At 44.8% G+C, this 19,284-nt stretch overlaps 1 protein-coding gene across 1 annotated transcript in view; it reads right to left on the bottom strand.

Annotated features, from left to right (window-relative positions):
• The window catches only part of SLC2A13 (solute carrier family 2 member 13), a 129,262-nt gene extending 120,378 nt beyond the window's left edge, over positions 1-8,884 (bottom strand). Inside the window, exon 1 of the mRNA XM_075274152.1 lies at positions 8,017-8,884. Within this exon, the coding sequence (XP_075130253.1) occupies positions 8,017-8,566 (550 nt within the window). The 5' untranslated portion in view covers positions 8,567-8,884. The remainder of the gene's footprint in view (positions 1-8,016) is intronic.
• Positions 8,885-19,284: the final 10,400 nt, after the last annotated feature.

Here is a 19,284-nt window from a genome sequence, read left to right as displayed (position 1 = left end):
GGACATGAATCTGGGGGCAGAGATGGAGGGGACATGAATCTGGGGGCAGAGATGGAGGGGACATGAATCTGGGGGCAGAGATGGAGGGGACATGAATCTGGGGGCAGAGATGGAGGGGACATGAATCTGGGGGCAGAGATGGAGGGGACATGAATCTGGGGGCAGAGATGGAGGGGACATGAATCTGGGGGCAGAGATGGAGGGGACATGAATCTGGGGGCAGAGATGGAGGGGACATGAATCTGGGGGCAGAGATGGAGAGGACATGAATCTGGGGGCAGAGATGGAGAGGACATGAATCTGGGGGCAGAGATGGAGAGGACATGAATCTGGGGGCAGAGATGGAGAGGACATGAATCTGGGGGCAGAGATGGAGAGGACATGAATCTGGGGGCAGAGATGGAGAGGACATGAATCTGGGGGCAGAGATGGAGAGGACATGAATCTGGGGGCAGAGATGGGGGGGGACATGAATCTGGGGGCAGAGATGGGGGGGGACATGAATCTGGGGGCAGAGATGGGGGGGGACATGAATCTGGGGGCAGAGATGGGGGGGGACATGAATCTGGGGGCAGAGATGGAGAGGACATGAATCTGGGGGCAGAGATGGGGGGACATGAATCTGGGGGCAGAGATGGAGAGGACATGAATCTGGGGGCAGAGATGGAGAGGACATGAATCTGGGGGCAGAGATGGAGAGGACATGAATCTGGGGGCAGAGATGGAGAGGACATGAATCTGGGGGCAGAGATGGAGAGGACATGAATCTGGGGGCAGAGATGGAGAGGACATGAATCTGGGGGCAGAGATGGAGAGGACATGAATCTGGGGGCAGAGATGGGGGGACATGAATCTGGGGGCAGAGATGGGGGGACATGAATCTGGGGGCAGAGATGGAGGGACATGAATCTGGGGGCAGATGAAGGGTGTATATGTAACTGGGGGAAAGATGGAGGGGGGACATATAGTTTACGGGTGACTAGGAGGATTATACTGTGTGCGGGCACATGAAAAATGAATGGGCGGAGTCAACAAAAGTGGGTGGAGCTAAATTTGCCACGGTGCGGCCCGCCGACTGGCTGGGATCTTGCTCTGCGGCCCACATGCTGAGTTGAGTTTGAGACCCCTGGCCTAAACAGTCTCCAGACCTGGACCCAGTCAACAATCTTCGGGGGGGGTAGCTGAAACTCAATGTAACCCTGTGACAGCCCCAAAACCAGAAAGATCTGGAGAAGATCTGTATGGAATATTGGACCAAAATCCCTGCTGCAGTATGTGCAAACTTGGTCAAGAATTAAAGGAAACATCTGGCCTCTAATTGCAAACAAAGATTTCTGTACCAAACATTAATTTCAGTTTTTCTATTGTATTAAATACTTATTTCATGCAATAAAATGCACACATGCTCTTTGGCTGGTAGATTTACCTTGTTTTCACTCCTATTATCATACACTGTAGCAGCACACCTCCTAATGCTTCAATCTGGTCTGTCATCAGTTCTCCTTAAGGTCCACCTCTTCTGGGGAGGATCCAAAAGAGGGCCCAGAGGCAAAGCTCTCCTTTATGTCAGTTGCGTCTGAGACTGGACTGGGAGAGAGGTGTCACAAATCTTCTATGCTAAGGTGTCGCTTATATATAAGGCTAGCATCTGCATCATTGTGGTGCCACCGTTTCCAGCAGCGGCCATGCTGATCCACCAATATATCGGGTTCTTTCAGTACTTTACATATATTGTGCAGAACTCTGATGACCCAATATAAGTTTTAGAGAAACACACAGGATTACTTTAGTTATATGGGAACTCAGGACCAATTATCTTGCAAAGCTTCCTAGGGATATTGATGTAGTATTAGGCTAGTAGCCCCATCCCCAATGGGCTTAGCTTTTATTTTGAGCACTGTACATTCGGTTGGACTGTGGGGAACCTGTGAATTGAATCTAACAGAATTGAGCTTTTATAGTGAGACTAGAGTTAGTAGGGTTCTCTCAATATATCTATTACCCTATTCTGAAGAGGTGTAGGACTATACACACTGGTTCCTGACCCCTATGGTGATAGTTTAGTATATTGGTGACAAGCTGTTGTGGATATACAGTGTGATTTCTGGACAGAATTAATTATTAATAGTTATGTTTTACTATTTATTCTAACATATTTCCTCAGTGATTCTGACTTCTATGCTAGAAACTAATTGCTGTGATAAGTGCATTGAAGACTTAATATGTGAGGGGAAACAAAGTTTTAAAGAGATATAAAGATTTAAAGAAATGGACCGAGCAAGGGCTTTTACACGCTGGCAGATTAGAGATTCCAACCCCTGCAGAGTGAATGGGGTGTCTAGATGTGGTAAGTCATCTGCTGTGAGGTGGGCAATATATTGAGTGAGGGAGAGTGCAGGATCATGTCTATGAATCGAAGAATGGAGCAGAGGAAAGCGAGAGCGTGTTATAGTACTTGCGGAAAGCTGTGGCTATATTGGATGTAAAATGGGAGGTTGTACCCATTGATTGTTTGATCGACATGAGATGGGAGACAGTGTCATTTTCTGAACGGTCTGGCCAGTAGGCATTCCGCATTGTTACATCATTTGTAAAACAAGTGTTGGGAGAGGTTCTTAGTGTATATATATTGATCAAGGAGTATAAGCCCACTAACTTCACGGTAACCTCTATATAGTGGATCCCTAAACTACTAGGTGAGGCACTGCACAGCACACGCACCCACAGGGAGAACATCCAAGCGGCCCAACAACATCCCTACCGCCAAGCCCCCAGACCACTTCCAGCCACTACCACAGAAATTGCAGATGCAATACAATATTGTACCATGTGAACAGATCTAAAAAACAAAACAAAATCATGAACACACTACAGACTTAACCCAAGCTACAAACCATACCAATCTACATAGTGCTTTGACTTCAGCAATTTAAAACATGCTTTATTTCAGCCAATCTGTGACAGGAGAGATAATGGGAGGAATTATATTGCATTATAGATTTTGTATTTTTAGATTACTTTCTACTTTTGGAAAAGTGGGTGGGAAAGAGGGCATGGCTAGTCTGTCTAGTAGACTGTACTCCAGATTTATTAAAGTGACACTGCAACAATTTTTTCAATTTTTTAAAATCTCACTCCAGTGAGTGAGTGGTGTAGAAAGTGGATAACATCTCAGGACAAACATCTGAGAAAATTACACTAATGCAGACCCCAGCAAATCTGACTTTAAAATACCTCTTATAATTTATCCCCCATTGACTGTTGGCCTAAAGCTCCTGTCAAATTGCAAACTAAAATATTTATAACCATATCTGCAAATGTCAATTTCATAATTTATTGTTTCAGATTCATGTTTAAAACATCCCTCCCACAGAAACATGTGTGCTACATATTTAGTTCACAGAAATGCCTAGACTGGATACATTAGTGAGCTTGCACACTTGCAAATAGCATTAGCTGAACCAAGGGCAAGTTCACATCAGCATTGCTCTCTGTTCCATCATAGGAATGGAAAGAATGGTTAAAGACATGTCAGTCTAATTACCAAAACCAACAGAGCCTGATAGGACTTAACTGAGTCCATCATGTATCCGTTATGGTACCCCACCATCTTCTTGCCAGACAAAAAAAATTCCTCCAAGACTATTATACCCTAAGGGTATGTTCACATGCAGGAGTTTGTTGCAGATTTGGGGGCGCCAGAGTTTGCTTCTCGATGTTCATCTGGGCCACAATGGAATACCTATGCCTTGCATAGTCATCCAACCAAGACTAAACCACAGCCAAATATAGCAGCAGAAAATTAAGAGGAATTCCTGTTCATTTTCTGCTGTGTGAACATACCCGAAGTATGCAGTATTCAGACAGTTGATGAAGAAAACAACATATGGGAAGTAGCAAAGAAATAAAGCATTTGGAGTTTTATATACAGCACTGGAAACCCCTTAAAATGATCAAAATAAACCAAGAAAATCAACACTTACCCTAAAGCATGCAGCCATTTTTCATTTTACTATTTGATTTTTCACTTTCTACCTCTCAAAAGCCATAATTAATTTTATTTAAATTTTATTTAAAAATAATTAAAACCGCAGTATCGCCACTTTTGGAGAGAATTCCCCCTTCCCCAGATGCTTTCATTATCTACAATGAATGCCATTTCAGCTCAGTTGTAGGTAACATCTACACACGCGCTAAATTTCATCTCACACATGCACATTTCTCTGGTGTAGATGCCATAGCCATTTGGTCCAAGCAGACACTGAAGCATTCCCATCAGAACCAGTCATTCCTTTGAGCTAGTGAAGGGACCTAGGGTCCGTTCACACGATGTAACGTGCCGTTGATTCTGATACGTAAACTCGTGTCAGAGTCAGCGCTGCAAAACAGAATCCCATTGATTTCAATGGGTTCTGTTTAGCGCACGTACCACATTGAAATCAATGGGTTAAAAAAAAACTCCCATTGATTTCAAAGTGTTACGTGCGCTAAACGGAACCCATTGAAGTCAATGGGATTTTGTTTTGCAGCGCTGACTCTGACACGAGTTTACGTATCAGAATCAACGGCACGTTACATCGTGTGCACTTTGTAACCACGTTTATCTCTTTTAATTCATTTGGTGTTGAATTTATAGCTGTATACCCTCAACAGTTTAACATTTTTGTTATAAGGTGACAAACTAATGCTTTCTTATTTTCACTATATTGTAACAATTATACTTGTGTGTACGGAGCCATGTAAAGCATTTATATGCAAGGATGTTGTAGTTTTTAATGATATTTTGAGGAATGTCTGATATTTTGATCAATTACTTTTTTTTTTTGGAGGCAAAGCAACAATTTGGGCATTTTGTGTTCCCACATTCTTGTGTTTACCATCCGAGTTGAATGTTTTAATATTTCATTCGTATAGGCATTTTTGGACATGGAAATAGCAAATATGTTTATTTTTATATGTGATCTAGGAAGGAATGACCCATCTCACTAGAGTACAGAGGATCCTCTGGTGGACTCCAAAGGTTTGGCAGAAGACAACCCCATTTAGAAATCTTAGGCAGAGATACTCAACTGGCAGACTGCAGTCACCATCTGTCTGGACCCATCTCTGGGCTATTTCTGACAGCGAACGGGAGAAAACGTCATCTTCCTCTCATTGTTCTTCACCAAGCCCCAATTACTTGCACTAGCGGCTGCAGGGATATTGCTTTCACATGTGAGGGCTTGGGATACATCAGGCAGGAGGTGAATGTTCCTCCCGACCACTGTTAAAATTAATTACGTGTTGAGGAACTAATGGGCAATTATGCTAGGCGTGGCAGTACTAAGGAGCATACTGTGTAATGGGGCATTATAATGAGTGTTGGCACTAATCACCCATTCGTGCCCCCACTGTATAATACTCTTTAATGCCACCACCCACCATATGCTTCTTAGTGTCCCCCATAGAAAAACGCTCCTTAGTGCCCCCATACACAGTATACTCGTTAGCTGCCCCCGGCACACAGTATAAGGCCACGTTAGTTGCCCCTGCACACTGTACGACGCCACATTAGCCCCCCCCCCCCACACACACTGTAGTGTTAGTCGCCCCTCCCTCCCCCCTCCACCAAGGAGTTACTTATACTTTGGGGCCGGCAGTTGTCATGACTGCCGGGAGCCTTATGAAGGCTCCTAGGCCTGTCATGGAATATGTTCTGTTGCAGGCTACTCTATGTAGCAATAGAACTGAATGTTTTATACAATGCATTAGCACTGCAATGCATTGCATTAGTGATCAGACCCCCTGGGGTTCAATACCTCTAGAGTGTCTAATGTATATATAAGGGTTAAAATGTAAATAAGGCCATATAAAATTTGGTATCCCCAGAATAGTACCGAAGCATAGAAAACAGATGACCAGTCATTTTGGCTGCAGAGTGAATACCGTAAAAACGAAGTCCATAAGTAAGTCACACAAATGCACTTTTTCTTCAAATACACCCCATTCTAAAAAAAATTTCCAGCTTCCTAGAACATTGTACAGAATAATTATTGGTAGCATATGGCCCAGAGCGGAAAAATAAAACAATTATGGGGTTTGTAAGGGAACGGGGAGGGTCAAAAGCGAAAAATTCCTGCGCCGGAGGAGTTTCAATATCTGAAATTCGCCTTACTATTACGGCAGATATTCGGGAAGAGGTTAACTGCCTTTCAAAAGCCATAACTTTTTAATTTTTTGTTCTCAGACCCATATGAGGGCTTAATTTTTACGTGACGAGATGCAGTTTTAATGTAAACATTTAATATTCCATATGATATACTGGGAAGCTGTATAAAAACATTTCAGGAAGAGTCTGACGTTTGGATTGCTTATAATTCAACTTTTAATGGGGAGGTGGAATGGTGAAAAAACATTGGATCAGTCCTTTCAATGGTAACATTACAAAAGTACAATTTATCCTTCAGCTTATAAACTCTATAAAGTGAAAAGAAAGTTATGGCTTTTAGAAAGCGGGGAGTGAACAAACAAAAAGCAAAAAAATGACTGCCCCAGGAATGGGTTAATATAGGATTAAAGTTTCTGTACATTTTGCTAATTATGAGAAGACAAACAATACAAAAAGTGAAACCTCTCCAAAAGAGCTCCTCTTTGAGAGGACCAAGCCCTACCCAGACCACTTTTTTTGTGACAGATTTTCAGTTTTCCCACAATAACCATCTTCTTAGAGAAGCCTCCCCCCTCCTTTGGAAGACCATTTTTAATGCAATTTTGGGTGACTGTCAGAAATTTCACAGCACATATGTATAATACAAATAATATAACAGACAAGAACAAGGGGGACTCACAGCCTGCCAATAACATTGAAGCACAGGAAAGGAGAGTGGTGGAAGTCACCTTGTCTCCTAGCAACTACTGAATCCTTGCACAAAAGCTTTACTGTTTCTTTAAACGTTTATCACCTGGAAATAGTCACAATCCTTATTAAGAAGTTCAGCATTGAACAGTGTGGACAGAATAGAAAGGCTCATAGTATACAGCCTAGAAAACTATGAATGAGACAATGAAGCTACAAGTGTTGCAGGGATATTCCCAGGTATTGTTTGCCATTGCAGATCACTAGAAGTGTCCAGACTTGCAAATAGCTTTTTCAGGTTCTGGGTTCCATGGGAGGTCTTGTGCACCAGAACCAAAATCTATTTCAGTCAGGGACAGGTGTAAATCTCAGGTATAAACCATGCCACTGATATGATTTATAGTAAATTTTGATGTAGTGAGGTGTCTGTCTGAGCGTCTCACCTTGAAGTACAGCCCACTTTTTTTTTCTTTTTTACACATATACATATAGACACACACATCCCAAAAAACGCTGAGCCGGGTGCAGAGAGATGCCATCTACATCAGAAGAGTGCTGTAAATGGAACAATCCCCCACAGTGCCGGGGTGACATCCTGCGGGCCGCCCGCTCCAGGTCTTCTCCGGAGGACGGGGCAGACGTGGCACTCGCCGGGCTGATGATGCTGGTGCAGGAGTCGGCGGCTATCAGGCTCCGCTCCCTCGTCATAACAATAACACTCACATTATGAGGCTGTATACTGGACTGTCATACATTCATATCTCATCTATTCCTGCCATCCCTCCAGCCACTATATGAGGTTCTTATAAGGACCGTCTCCATCACCTTGATTATATCCACCTGTCCATCCTGCTGTCACCTCTACACTAGGTTCTTATCTGAGCTCTCTTCACTTCTACTCCCTACACAGCAATGGTACCAGCACTCCCTCATATCAGCCACTGTGGGAGGTGCCTATGTGGACTCTCCATCACCCCCACTCCGGTTATTCCTCCAGCACCTGTATAACACTCTGTCTCCATCACCTCCTGCATATGGGCTCTTATCTGGACTGTCCCTGTAGTGGTAACAACACCATGTCAGTCCTCCGGCCATTATATGAAGCTCATATAAGCTACCACCCGACTACGTGTTGCATTGTTTAGTGGAGACGGACATGGGACTGGAGGCGCCACACTTACCGATTCCCAGTCCCACGACCACACGCCCACCAAGCAGAGTCTCCTTATCCCGAGCAGCACCTAGTACAACGGCCCCGGCTATGAAGAGCAGGCTGGCCAGGAGGATGCACGGTCTGCGCCCCAATATTCCATTCAGCACCCCGCCTGCCAGCGCAGACAGCGCCGCCGCCCCCACCGTACTGGACACCAGCAGCTCCTGCCAGAGCGCAGACAGGTTCATGTCTTTCTTGAGCAGCAGCATCGCCCCAGACACCACCCCGGTGTCATAGCCGAAGAGGAAGCCTCCCAGGGCAGAGAAGACGGACACCACGTATACGAACGCCGGGGTGACATCCTGCTGGAACTGCCTGCGGGCCGCCCGCTCCAGGTCTTCTCCGGAGGACGGGGCAGCCGTGGCACTCGCCTGGCTGTTGATGCTGGTGCAGGAGTCGGCGGCTATCAGGCTCCGCTCCCCGGCTCCCTCGTCATGCTTTCTGCGCTTCTTCTCCCCCATCAGGTTGCTCAGGCTCCGCAGGGTGTACTCCACATTATCGCTCGCCTTGCGGGACATAGGTAGAGTGGCGGGCGGCCCAATGCTAGGTGGCCAGCGGCTTCTGTGGACACGCCAGCTGCCGGGGTACCAGTTGCCGAGGCCGCTCTCTTCAGGCTGTACACGGGATAGGTGCCCAGGACATATGTGTGGAGCCTCCGCCCAGGATCCCGCGACTGCTAGCGGTGACAGTGGTCCTCAGTGCCGGCACCTAGCAGCTTACTTTCCGGAGACTTTGGTCATGTTTCACTGCTTGTCCCTCCAGGTACCGTGCTCAGACCCAGTGACAATTGGCTGGGGGCGGAACAGCGGCTGTGAGCGACTACACTGAGCACAAGACTGTCAAGCCGGAGGGGCGGGGCTCCGTGTCACATGACTCGTAGCAGCTGATTGCTGACGTCACACGGAGGTTTCATAGGTGTTCTCGCCCGAGGTCAGCTGCGCTTCTCTATGTGATCGCTGTGATGAGGGGAGGACTTGCGTCACTAGCACACGTAAAGACAGATCATAGTTATATAGGCACTGCAATGGCGGAAATGTAACCCATAGCAAACAATCCGGGAACTGCTAGAATGGATACTGAAAGCAGAACTGTTACTGACGGCTACAGACAAGAGCAAGTTCTGCAATTCTATGACAAACCACAACTAAATGGCACACATACATGAATAGCTCTGTCTCCACTGATATCTATAGGGTCAAGACATTCAGGGCTGTGGGGTCTGATATGACTTCAGTCCTAGGGGGCTGGATCAGAGGGGGACTATTAATGGAAGTGTTCGCTTAGGGAGCGTTCACACTACCGTCAGTGTCCGACAGCTAGTGTCTGCTGCTAATGTCCGTTCAAAACCTTGTGCGGACATTAGCAGCAGACACCAGCTGTGTCCGTGACATTTTGCATTAATTTAAATGGAGATATGGTGCGTTCTTTTACTGTCCGTGCCTGTCCTTAAGTGTCCATTCCCAAAGATGTCCGACTTTTCAAGTGGACAGCAAAACCCGACGTGGTTTTTTTCTGTCCGCTTGAAAAGTCGGACATCTTTGGGAACGGACAGTTAAGGACAGGCACGGACAGTAAAAGAACGCACCATATCTCCATTTAAATTAATGCAAAATGTCACGGACACAGCTGGTGTCTGCTGCTAATGTCTGCACAAGGTTTTGAACGGACACTAGCTGTCGGACACCAACAGTAGTGTGAACGCTCCCTTATTGTGCTTGTAAACTGTTGGGCAGGGACAGCTTTCCAATGCAGGCAGGCTGTCCAAAGTTGTAGTAAGGATTGTGTCTAGAGATGAGCGAGTAGTGAAATATTCAATATTCGTTTCGAGTAGCCCCTCAGTATATTCGTCTATTTGACCAAATATCGATTTCCCATTATAGTCTATGGGGAAAAAATGCTTGTTTCAGGGGAGACTAAAGAGAGTCACCAAGTCCACACTGATACCTCAGGAAATGATACCAACACCTCTGGAATGCAACTGGGACAGCAGGGGAAGCATGCCTGGGGGCATCTAACAAGCCCAAGTCCCACTATTACCCCAATATCACACCCTAACAACTAGACACTTTCCAAACTCAATAGAACCTCTATGAAAGTGGAAAAATACTTAGAAACCTTCTTTCCTCCACAATAGTATGGACAGAAACACAAATTTAAAGCTAAAGAAACATTAACATGCACCCCATTAAATCATGTTGCTCATGACAACCACAGATGACATAGGCAATGGGAAATCCCAAACCCCCACTGTTAACTGTCATTGTTTATGTGTGTGTGATGTGGTGAAACCTTCATTACTTTTCTGGCCCTTCACGTGAGCCCTTCTAAATATCAGAGTTGATCCATGGTTTGTTATTAGAGAAACACCTCACCACTTTTGTTGGTACTGTGTTGTCTACACAAAAGTTAATGTTGTCCGTTATGCAGTGTGTAAGTGTGCACAAGGTGGCATCCTCCACACTTCCTACACACAGCATCATGTCCTCTTAGTGCCCCCCAGCAAAGTATGATGAAGCAATTCATCCTCCTCACAAAGGGGGAGGAACGGTGTACCTCCCATGAGGCGACCTGAAGCAACCGCTTCAGGCGGCGCTATGCCAGGGCCTCGGGAGGGCGGCATTTTTGCTGACCCAAGCCAGTCCAGGACAAGCTGTCCTGGACTGGCTTAGCGTCACCGTGTCTGCAGCCCGACACGGGAAGCGAGCGGTGTATTGGGGCAGCCCTGCTGGATGCAGCGCTGCTCCAGCGGCCGCCCCTCACACTCAGGCAGAGAGCAGGTCCTCTCTCTGTCTGCGAACGCTGCTCGCTCTGCTCGATCCCGCCCCCTTTCCGCTAGACCCGCTCCCTTCCGCTAGACCCCACCCCTTTCTTGCGACCCACCCCCTCAGCTCCTCGGGGGGGCGGCTTTCTGACGTCTGCTTCAGGCGGCAGAAAGCCCAGGTTCACCCTTGGGTGTACCCTGGCACGGGATGTATCTGAATGAGACAGGGACTCGCCATTACAAAAACTGTGGATTCCTATAATACAATTTAATAGTGATCTGGGTATGCTCTATGAACCCTTTACCTTTCTAAAGTGTGTTTGTGTCTGACTGTTAGAGAGACGTATGCATCTGCGTGTTGGATTCCTACTAAAGCCATCAAAGTTAATAGTTGTGGTAGTGTGTATCTGGAGTGCATGGACTGTGTTGGCACAACCAATTTTGTGGTTACATAAACCCTGACCATTTTGTGAGAGTTTTACCAGGACATGCCTAACTTACCAGGATTGTCTTACTGTCCCAGCTCAAGACGTGATTGTGGCTGTAAGTGGTTAATTCACTTCACTCATTCAATCCTGCACTGACCCTACACTCAGGCTGATTTACCTTCAACTGAACTGCCATCCTTCCTTAATAATGGATCGTAAGTTACTACTATGAGCTCTCCTGCATTTGAAACACACTTTTCCTAAGTGGAATTGTGGTGGTGGAGCATTTGCTGGACCCTGAAGTATTGGTGATACTAGCTGTGAATGTGCCAAATGAACTGGGCAAACTGTTGACCAGAGTACTGAAGGGGCCCAAGTATTGGAAGATCCCAGATAGTTCCTGCCTGGGCATCCCTGGTGCAAGAGCAACTTGTTACAGTAAACCACTGTCGTGTTGGAATCCATTCTAAAGAAGGAGGTGTAGCCTATGTGCTATACAGGAAGGCGAGGTTAGGATATAGATAATGCACCTTTAACACAATGTGACTCTGAGGGAGTTGGGTGCTAACATGTATCCATTGCAAGGAGTGCAGGTGTTAGGGTTGTGACGTCTGCTGTGGCCCCTTTAAGGGTGCATGCACACTACGTAACGCCGGGTGTGTATGAGAGCCGTACACGCCGGCGTTACAGCAGGGCTGCCGAACACTTCCCATTCACTTCAATGGGAGCGCTCGTAAACGCCGCTGTTACGAGCGCTCCCATTGAAGTGAATGGGAAGTGTTCGGCAGTCTGCTGTAATGCCGGCGTGTACGGCTCTCATACACGCCCGGCGTTACGTAGTGTGCATGCACCCTTAGTCTGTCAGGTCCACAGAGACAAATTCCCCTTTAACCACTTCAGTATCGGGCCAATTTGTGGTCCAGGACCAGATACATTTTAGGTTTATTTTGTATGTGCGGTTTTGAGGTCTGTAAAATTTTTCTCGTATGTCTTAGTCAACTAATTTTTGCGTCTTTTTTCGGGGACACATAGGGCTTTATTTTTATGTTATCTTTATTTTCAAATGTGTTTTAATTTTTTTTATATCCAGGAAAATATAAACAAAATAGGAGGGAAATTGTGTCTGGTTTTCAATTTATAATTTTTTTTTAATTTAATAACACAAAGTGTCACTGAAAAACTTTATAAAATAGTTTTTCCTCTCCGTTACGGTAATTTTTATTTTGTATTGTGTTGTCGGGGGTGGGGCTATAACCTTTAATAACGGCATTTTATTAGCGTATTATTTATTTATTTTTTATTATTATTTTATTTACATTTTTTAAAAACTTTTTATTATATTTTTATTTTATTTTTTTTCCAGATTGTGTCCCCATAAGGTGCTAAGAGACCTTTGGGGACATCTGATCACTTTTTTTTTTGTTAGTGAGGCTGATTTCTCCTATAACTGGGGCTGCTACATTTAACCTCAGTTACAGGAGGAATACAGATTCCTGCACACTGTATACACAGTATGCAGAGCTGATCTGAGTCCTGTAGGACCCAGCAGCTCTGGCAGGACACTGAGCCCGGCAGATCACGTGTCTGCCGGGTCAGAGGGCAGCTGATTTATGGCTGCGTCCATAGCTGTGTATACAGCGCTCATTGAGCGCTGTATACACAGCGATTGAGAAGGCAGGGGAGGTAATAAATCTGCCCTGTCTTCTCTCTGGGAGATCCGGCTGAAGTTACAGCCGGCTCCTATTGAAAGCAGCTACACGATCTCCGTGCAGCTGCTGTGTTCTGGTGGACGTACAGGTACGTCCTGGCAGAACTAGACAACCACTTCCCGGACGTATATAGTCTATGGGTGGTCCGGAAGTGGTTAAGAAACTGTGCTTTAATATATGTGATGGTCCGGGTCTTTATAATCTCCTCCATTTTTCTCATCCATGTCGGTTATTGGTTTCACCCTGGTTTTGACTCCCATCCCTGTTGTCTGTGTTCCTCTGGCTCTGACCTTCAGATTGTGTACATGGACTTCTCTTTGGATTGCGACTCTGCTAAACTTACCTTCTCTGGCTTTAGACTCTGGCTCCGTACCTCGAACTCTCCGTCCATCACTCACTCCTGTACTTTGCTGTTATCTCCGCTGCCAACCCTGCTCTGTCGTTTACTCCTTGTCTGTAAATCCATTTCCAGCACATTTTCTGTGTTGTCAACTCCAGTCCATCTCTACCTTCAGAATCTGTGGTGAAAATCTCCTGAGATTGGCTTTGGCTCATACTGGGCGTGTAGCAGCTTGATTACGGTTTTGCCGCTAGCGGTCGTTAAGTTCAGTTCTGCTGCTTCTCTCTATTCTGACTACTCTGGACCCTGTACCTGCAGCAGGTTTTCCAGAGCAGTCCACTTACTCTGCTGCAATCACAATTAGAATTTGGTGAACTTGTACCAGTGACCAGCTATTTGAGGACGTTTGCCTGGAAGTCACTAAGCTAAATGGACAAGAGTAGGCTGTTGAGGGCAGTAGTTGAGGGTGCATGGTAATGCCTTGTTGCAGCACACAGCTGATTTTGGACTGATGCAGAAGCATGAGATAACAACCAGAGAAACCTAGCCTTTCTTATGGCAGTGCCGGTCCCTCTGACTTTATAACAGAAAGTCAAGGTGCTGTTGAAACAGATGCTGAATTGTCAACAATTCAGATGCTGAATTGTTTATGATGACTATCCTATACCCTTCTTTAAGGATTCCTTGTCAGCCCTAGGTAAGCCCCAGGACTTCTTCACTCTACATATGGCCAGTGAATACTCGCAAGTGTCCATGACTGAGAAATCCTGGGAAAAGACAGCTTTGATCAACCAGATGGGGCTTTTCGAGTTCCTGAGAATGACGTTCAGAATAAAAAATGCTCCATCCACAATGCCTGGCATGCTTAGGAATAATGAATCATGAGTACTTGCTCATCTATTTTGATGATATTAACATCTTCACGTTCACCTTTGAAGAGCATCTAGAGCAACTAGACTGGGAACTGTTGAGCTAGCTGTATTATGGGAGACTGCGAAGTTCACCGACATCCTGACAGGAAATGAGTGAAGTGACTTCAATGGGTGCCGTCTTACACGCGCTACACATTGAAATCAAAGGGAGGCTTTTTAACCGCTGCGGGGCATCATAGAGGTTACAGGGGCCACAGTGGACCCTTCAAGCTCTATTATTATACTCAGGGTTCTATTCCCCCCGAGTATAATCGGAGCCCCAGGGGAGATGAGAGAACATAATAAACACTGTTATGCTTGGTTCACACATCAGTATGCCATCCATCCATTTGAATTCAATTTGAGACTTAAAACAGTCTGAAAAGACCCCCCGAGTATAATAATAGCGGCAGTGGTATCGCGGCCTGGCCCGGGCCTATTCACTGCCGGCCTCCGTGGTCTATAGTACAAGGGGAAGCGGGGGTGGCAGTGAGCAGGTCTAGGGAGGTTGGTAAATAGGCCGCTATGCTGGAGATACTCCAGCGGGTAGTGGCCTATTATAAAACAAAAATTTTTTTATTATTCTTACCGATTGCGCTGCTGCTGCTCCCGCTACCTCCGCGATCCTCTTCTCTCGGCAGACGTCTACGTATCAGCGTAGGTGGCGTGATGATGCCGCCTACGCTAATATGTAGACGTCGGAACCAGCGCAAGGAGAGCAGCAGCTCTCCTTGCGCTGGTTCAAAGAAAAAAACGTAAAAAAAAAAAAAAAAATTTCCCGGGCTGCCGCTCCCCCTCCCGTACGCCGCCCACGGCGAGTGCCTCACCTCGCCTCATTAGAGGTGCGGCGCTGCTTACTGTTTATTTCCCTTATTGCTAGCTAAGAAGAACTCATGTATTTTGTATGGAACTGTAAGAGGATATCCATACAAGTGCATAGGTTTTTTATTGTACTTCATATAAAATTTGTACAAATCCAACTGAACAAAAATTGTGCTTGCTCTATTAAATGGGCCCACCCCCAGTGCTGCGAAAGAACTCATTTGCATACTGGTAAAAACCGGTATTTCTACCGAACAGCAGGCCGGGGCGACTGATAAAGGTAGAAAACGAATAGCCTTTCTTAAGGCTATTCCGACGTGTTATCTAGAAAAAAAAAGTGTTTAAATAATAGGATCAAAAAATATTTGTGAAATTTTGCATTTTTACATCACTCATTACACTTTTAAAAAGTGTGTGGAAAAGTGCGCATGATTGGCCTGTCTAGCGCCTGTATACTAGATCAAAAATTGTCAACTAGTAAAGAGGGTTGTAATGTCTCTTCCTGTTCAGATCTCTGCGCCAACCTCTGCTCGCACACTGCGGCGCAGGAGGCGTGTTCAGTTGGATTCTTTGCATAGAGTTTTTCTTGCTCTGTGTGAACACAGCTCTGTTACCTTACCTGCTGTAATTGAATTTCCACCACACCCACCACCTGCATCTTGTTTCCCTGTGTCCATCAAATAGTTAATCTTAGCGTGGCAGTTGTTTTAGCTATTTAATTAGAAAAATGTGTTCTGACTGATGCTTGAAAGATAGCAAATCAAACATTTGTTATCAATGCAATTCTGGCTTATTCTGCTATAAAATAAATTAAAGTCAATAGAGTGCATTAGGTTTTACCAATGTTTCTCACAATTAGCCTCATGTTAGCAAACAATAGAACAAAGGCTAAAAAGGTTTTTTCTTTTTTGATCCATAATTTCTTTAGAAAATTCTAAAAGATTCTTAATTACAGCACAGCATGTTTTTCATCAGTCCTGTTATTTACAGCCTTCCTTCTAGTAGATTTCCTATTTGCGGAGCTAACATAAAGTCTAATTAATACATTTTGGAATTGATTATTTTCACATAAATTGTATTGATATTTAAAATTTGCGAAGTGTACAGAGCAGACATCCGGTCATTTATTATTAGATGTGCCCTCTGTAAAGCGCAGTTCAAAGGAGATTTTTATTTGAAGGAATATGTTGAACTAGATATCATAAACAGATATTGAAACTTTATATAACAAAAACATTGTCATTAACACACATGGAGTTTTTTCTCCTTTCCTTATTGCAGATTTTGCTGCATTTGCTAAGAGAGTGTTCCAACACATCTCTTTTTGTTATAAACATTGCTTAGGTTATGGAATACTTTGATAAAGAATGGGAGATGATAGTAGAATTGGGCAATTTAAGGTTGGAGACTCTGTCACAGTGTCTGCTGAAAAGCTGACTTTTTCCTCCACTGGTTTCAGTTTAAAAAACGATAGACACTTGATCGACCCTATTAAGTCTATAGACTATAATGGGTTTCACTGGGCTCCATGTGTAACTGCTGTTTTAGTGGTCTGCCTCTTCAGTGTTCTGGTTCCCTGACCACAGAGATACACAAAGATGAATTCCCCTTTAAGGAATTAATCCCCTCCATTTCTCTCTTCCATGCTGGCTATTGGTTTCACCCCGGTTTTGTCTCCCATCCCTGTTGGTGTTTCTCTGGTTCTGACCTTCAGATTCCGTACCTGGAATTCTCTTTGGATTACGACTCTGATCTACTTACCCTCGCTTGCATTAGACTCTGGCTACATATCTCGACCTCCCCTTCTGTTGCTCACTCCTATACTTCGCTGTTATCTCTGCTGCTGACCCTGCTCTGACATTTATTCTGTGTCTGATGAGTTGCTTGTGATTCTGCTCTCTGGCTTCTGCTTGCCGTTAATCAATTTGTGGCATATTCCTCTGTGTTGTCAAATCCAGTCTGGGATTCTGCCAAGTCCATCTCCACCACTCTGGTGCTCTGGTGAAAATGTCCTGAGACTGGCTTTGGTTCATACTGGGTGTGTAGCAGTTTGGCTATGGTTTTATGTTCACCCTTGTTTCATCTTCATCATCCTGGTAGTTGGCAGAGAATGTCTTGGTACAAGAATGTCTTGGTACATTTGTCCATTCATCCTTTTAATCATATTAAGTTTACCAGTGCCATATGCAGTAAAACAGCCTCACACCATGATATTTCCACCTCCAAACTTCAATGTTGGTATGGTGTTCATGGGGTGATAAGCAGTGCCTTTTGGCCTCCAAACATAGATTTCAGCTTGTGTAATTACATTTAATTTAAGTAAACAACCTCTTTAAAAGACTCAGTAGTCGGATATAGATCAGACTAAGGACGATTTGATAGACTGCAACAGGAATGGTCAAGATCTTCTTAGGCCCGCTGTGAATAATGGGCAATTGTTCTAGTCAGATGACCAATTAGCAGATGCTAATTAGAGGTATGCCAAGTCAAATATCCAAGTTCTGTCTTCTTTTTGTGTTTCATCATCATTTAAACTGTGGGATATAGCTACAGCTCAGGTGTAGCTGAATTCCTGAATACCCAGGTGACATCATCCAGACAATGTAAAACATTATTAGAACATTGAACTCAGACTGGAATCACACCTGCGCTTGTTTCCCCTCCATCATTCTGTTTTTAAAATGCACACTTTTCCACATTTGTGAGCGGAAACCAACTGGGAACCCTAACGGACCCCTCTATAGTCAATGGGCTCTGTGGATTTCCGCAGATAACTGCTTTTTTTAAATCAGATTAAGTTTCCATTCTTGAGGTCCCCAAGCGGACCCCACAAACAGAAACCCAAACACAGGTGTGAAGCTAGCGTAAGTCTCCATGAAACAAGTAACCAGGGTATTGAGGGACAGAGACAAGAAGTGTTAGTATAACTGCTGGACAAAAAGATTAGCCTTCTGCTGCATTGGTGATGGATTGAAGGGGAGCCAGCCTGCTTAGTGGAATGCAAAATAGTAATGAATAATTGAGAGGAAAGTGCCTGGATAAGTGTTTTAGCAGTAGCGGGGAGGCAGGCATGGATACAAGACATGTTTTCTAGGGATAGCAATTTGTGAGGGAGAGAGGATTACTAATACAGCTTGATCTACTGAACCATACTCCAAATAATGATCCTAGCTCCAATTGTTTTCTATTCAACATGATTTGTCCTTCATTGCCACTCCAGAGATCCAGCCACTGCCGCTCTGTGTTATATCCTTCAAACATGAAGGGGCAGAACATATTCTTGGAAGCAAAGTTGCATATATCCATGTTTTGAGTCAGATCAAATTTCTCATAATTTTAGCAAAAGATGTTTTCTAAAGTAACCTTAAAGGGGTTATCCCCTTTGTACAATTGATGGCCTAAATTTACATCACTTGTACTAAGGAAGCCTGGATCTTGCGGTGCGGCTCATTCGCTGTACAAATTGTAGCAGTGCAGATACTGTAGGACTGCCCTATCGGAAATGAGTTAAAGCGGTTGCCCCATAAAGTAAAGTCTGCAGGACCCTTGTCTCTCTACACAGTCAACTTGAGCACAGTCAGGCTGATTGTGAGTGGGACTGGTGGCGTTGGGTGCTCCCATTTAATTCAATCGTCAGTGCTCCCATTGAAGTGAATGGGCATGCTGACCACTAGTCCAGCCCACATTCAGCCTGGCTGCACTCAGGTTGAATGTGGAGCCGGACAAATGTTCTGCAGATTTTAATCTTTGGGACAGTCCACTTAATTCCAATACTCCCACACTCTGCTGGAGTGAGGTTGGGACATTTTTTGTGTCTACATCAGTTTGATATTCTAACCTCACCCAGACAGAATTCTAGAGTGCAGAGTTTCATATATTTCCCCCAGAATATTCAATAACGTCATCTCACCTGATGTCAAAATGATAAAATTGTCCTGGCATAGCTAGAGGACTATATAATACATAGTTATAGGGCAGTATATTCAGGGATGTACACAAGGGGACACTTTGGTAGTTAAAACCAGTCCTTTGCTGACTCTGCCCAGACACCATTCTCCTGATTGATGACGTCAAAGAAAAAGTGGGGAGCGGTAAGTGCTGAGGATTGTAGTATTTACTCCTATAGAGCCTCCTATAGAGCGTGGGATCTAGGTGGTGCTATACTGTATGGGAGCACTTAGGGAACAATACACTGTGTGGAACTTGGGGAAACACTATACTGTGTGGGACACTTAGGGATATCAGGGTGTGAGGAGCTCAAAGTA

The sequence above is a fragment of the Leptodactylus fuscus genome, chromosome 5 (genome assembly GCF_031893055.1).
Source record: "Leptodactylus fuscus isolate aLepFus1 chromosome 5, aLepFus1.hap2, whole genome shotgun sequence".
Taxonomy (NCBI): domain Eukaryota; kingdom Metazoa; phylum Chordata; class Amphibia; order Anura; family Leptodactylidae; genus Leptodactylus; species Leptodactylus fuscus.
The sequence above is the reverse complement of the archived record's forward strand: the minus strand, read 5'-3'. Positions and strand labels throughout refer to the sequence as shown.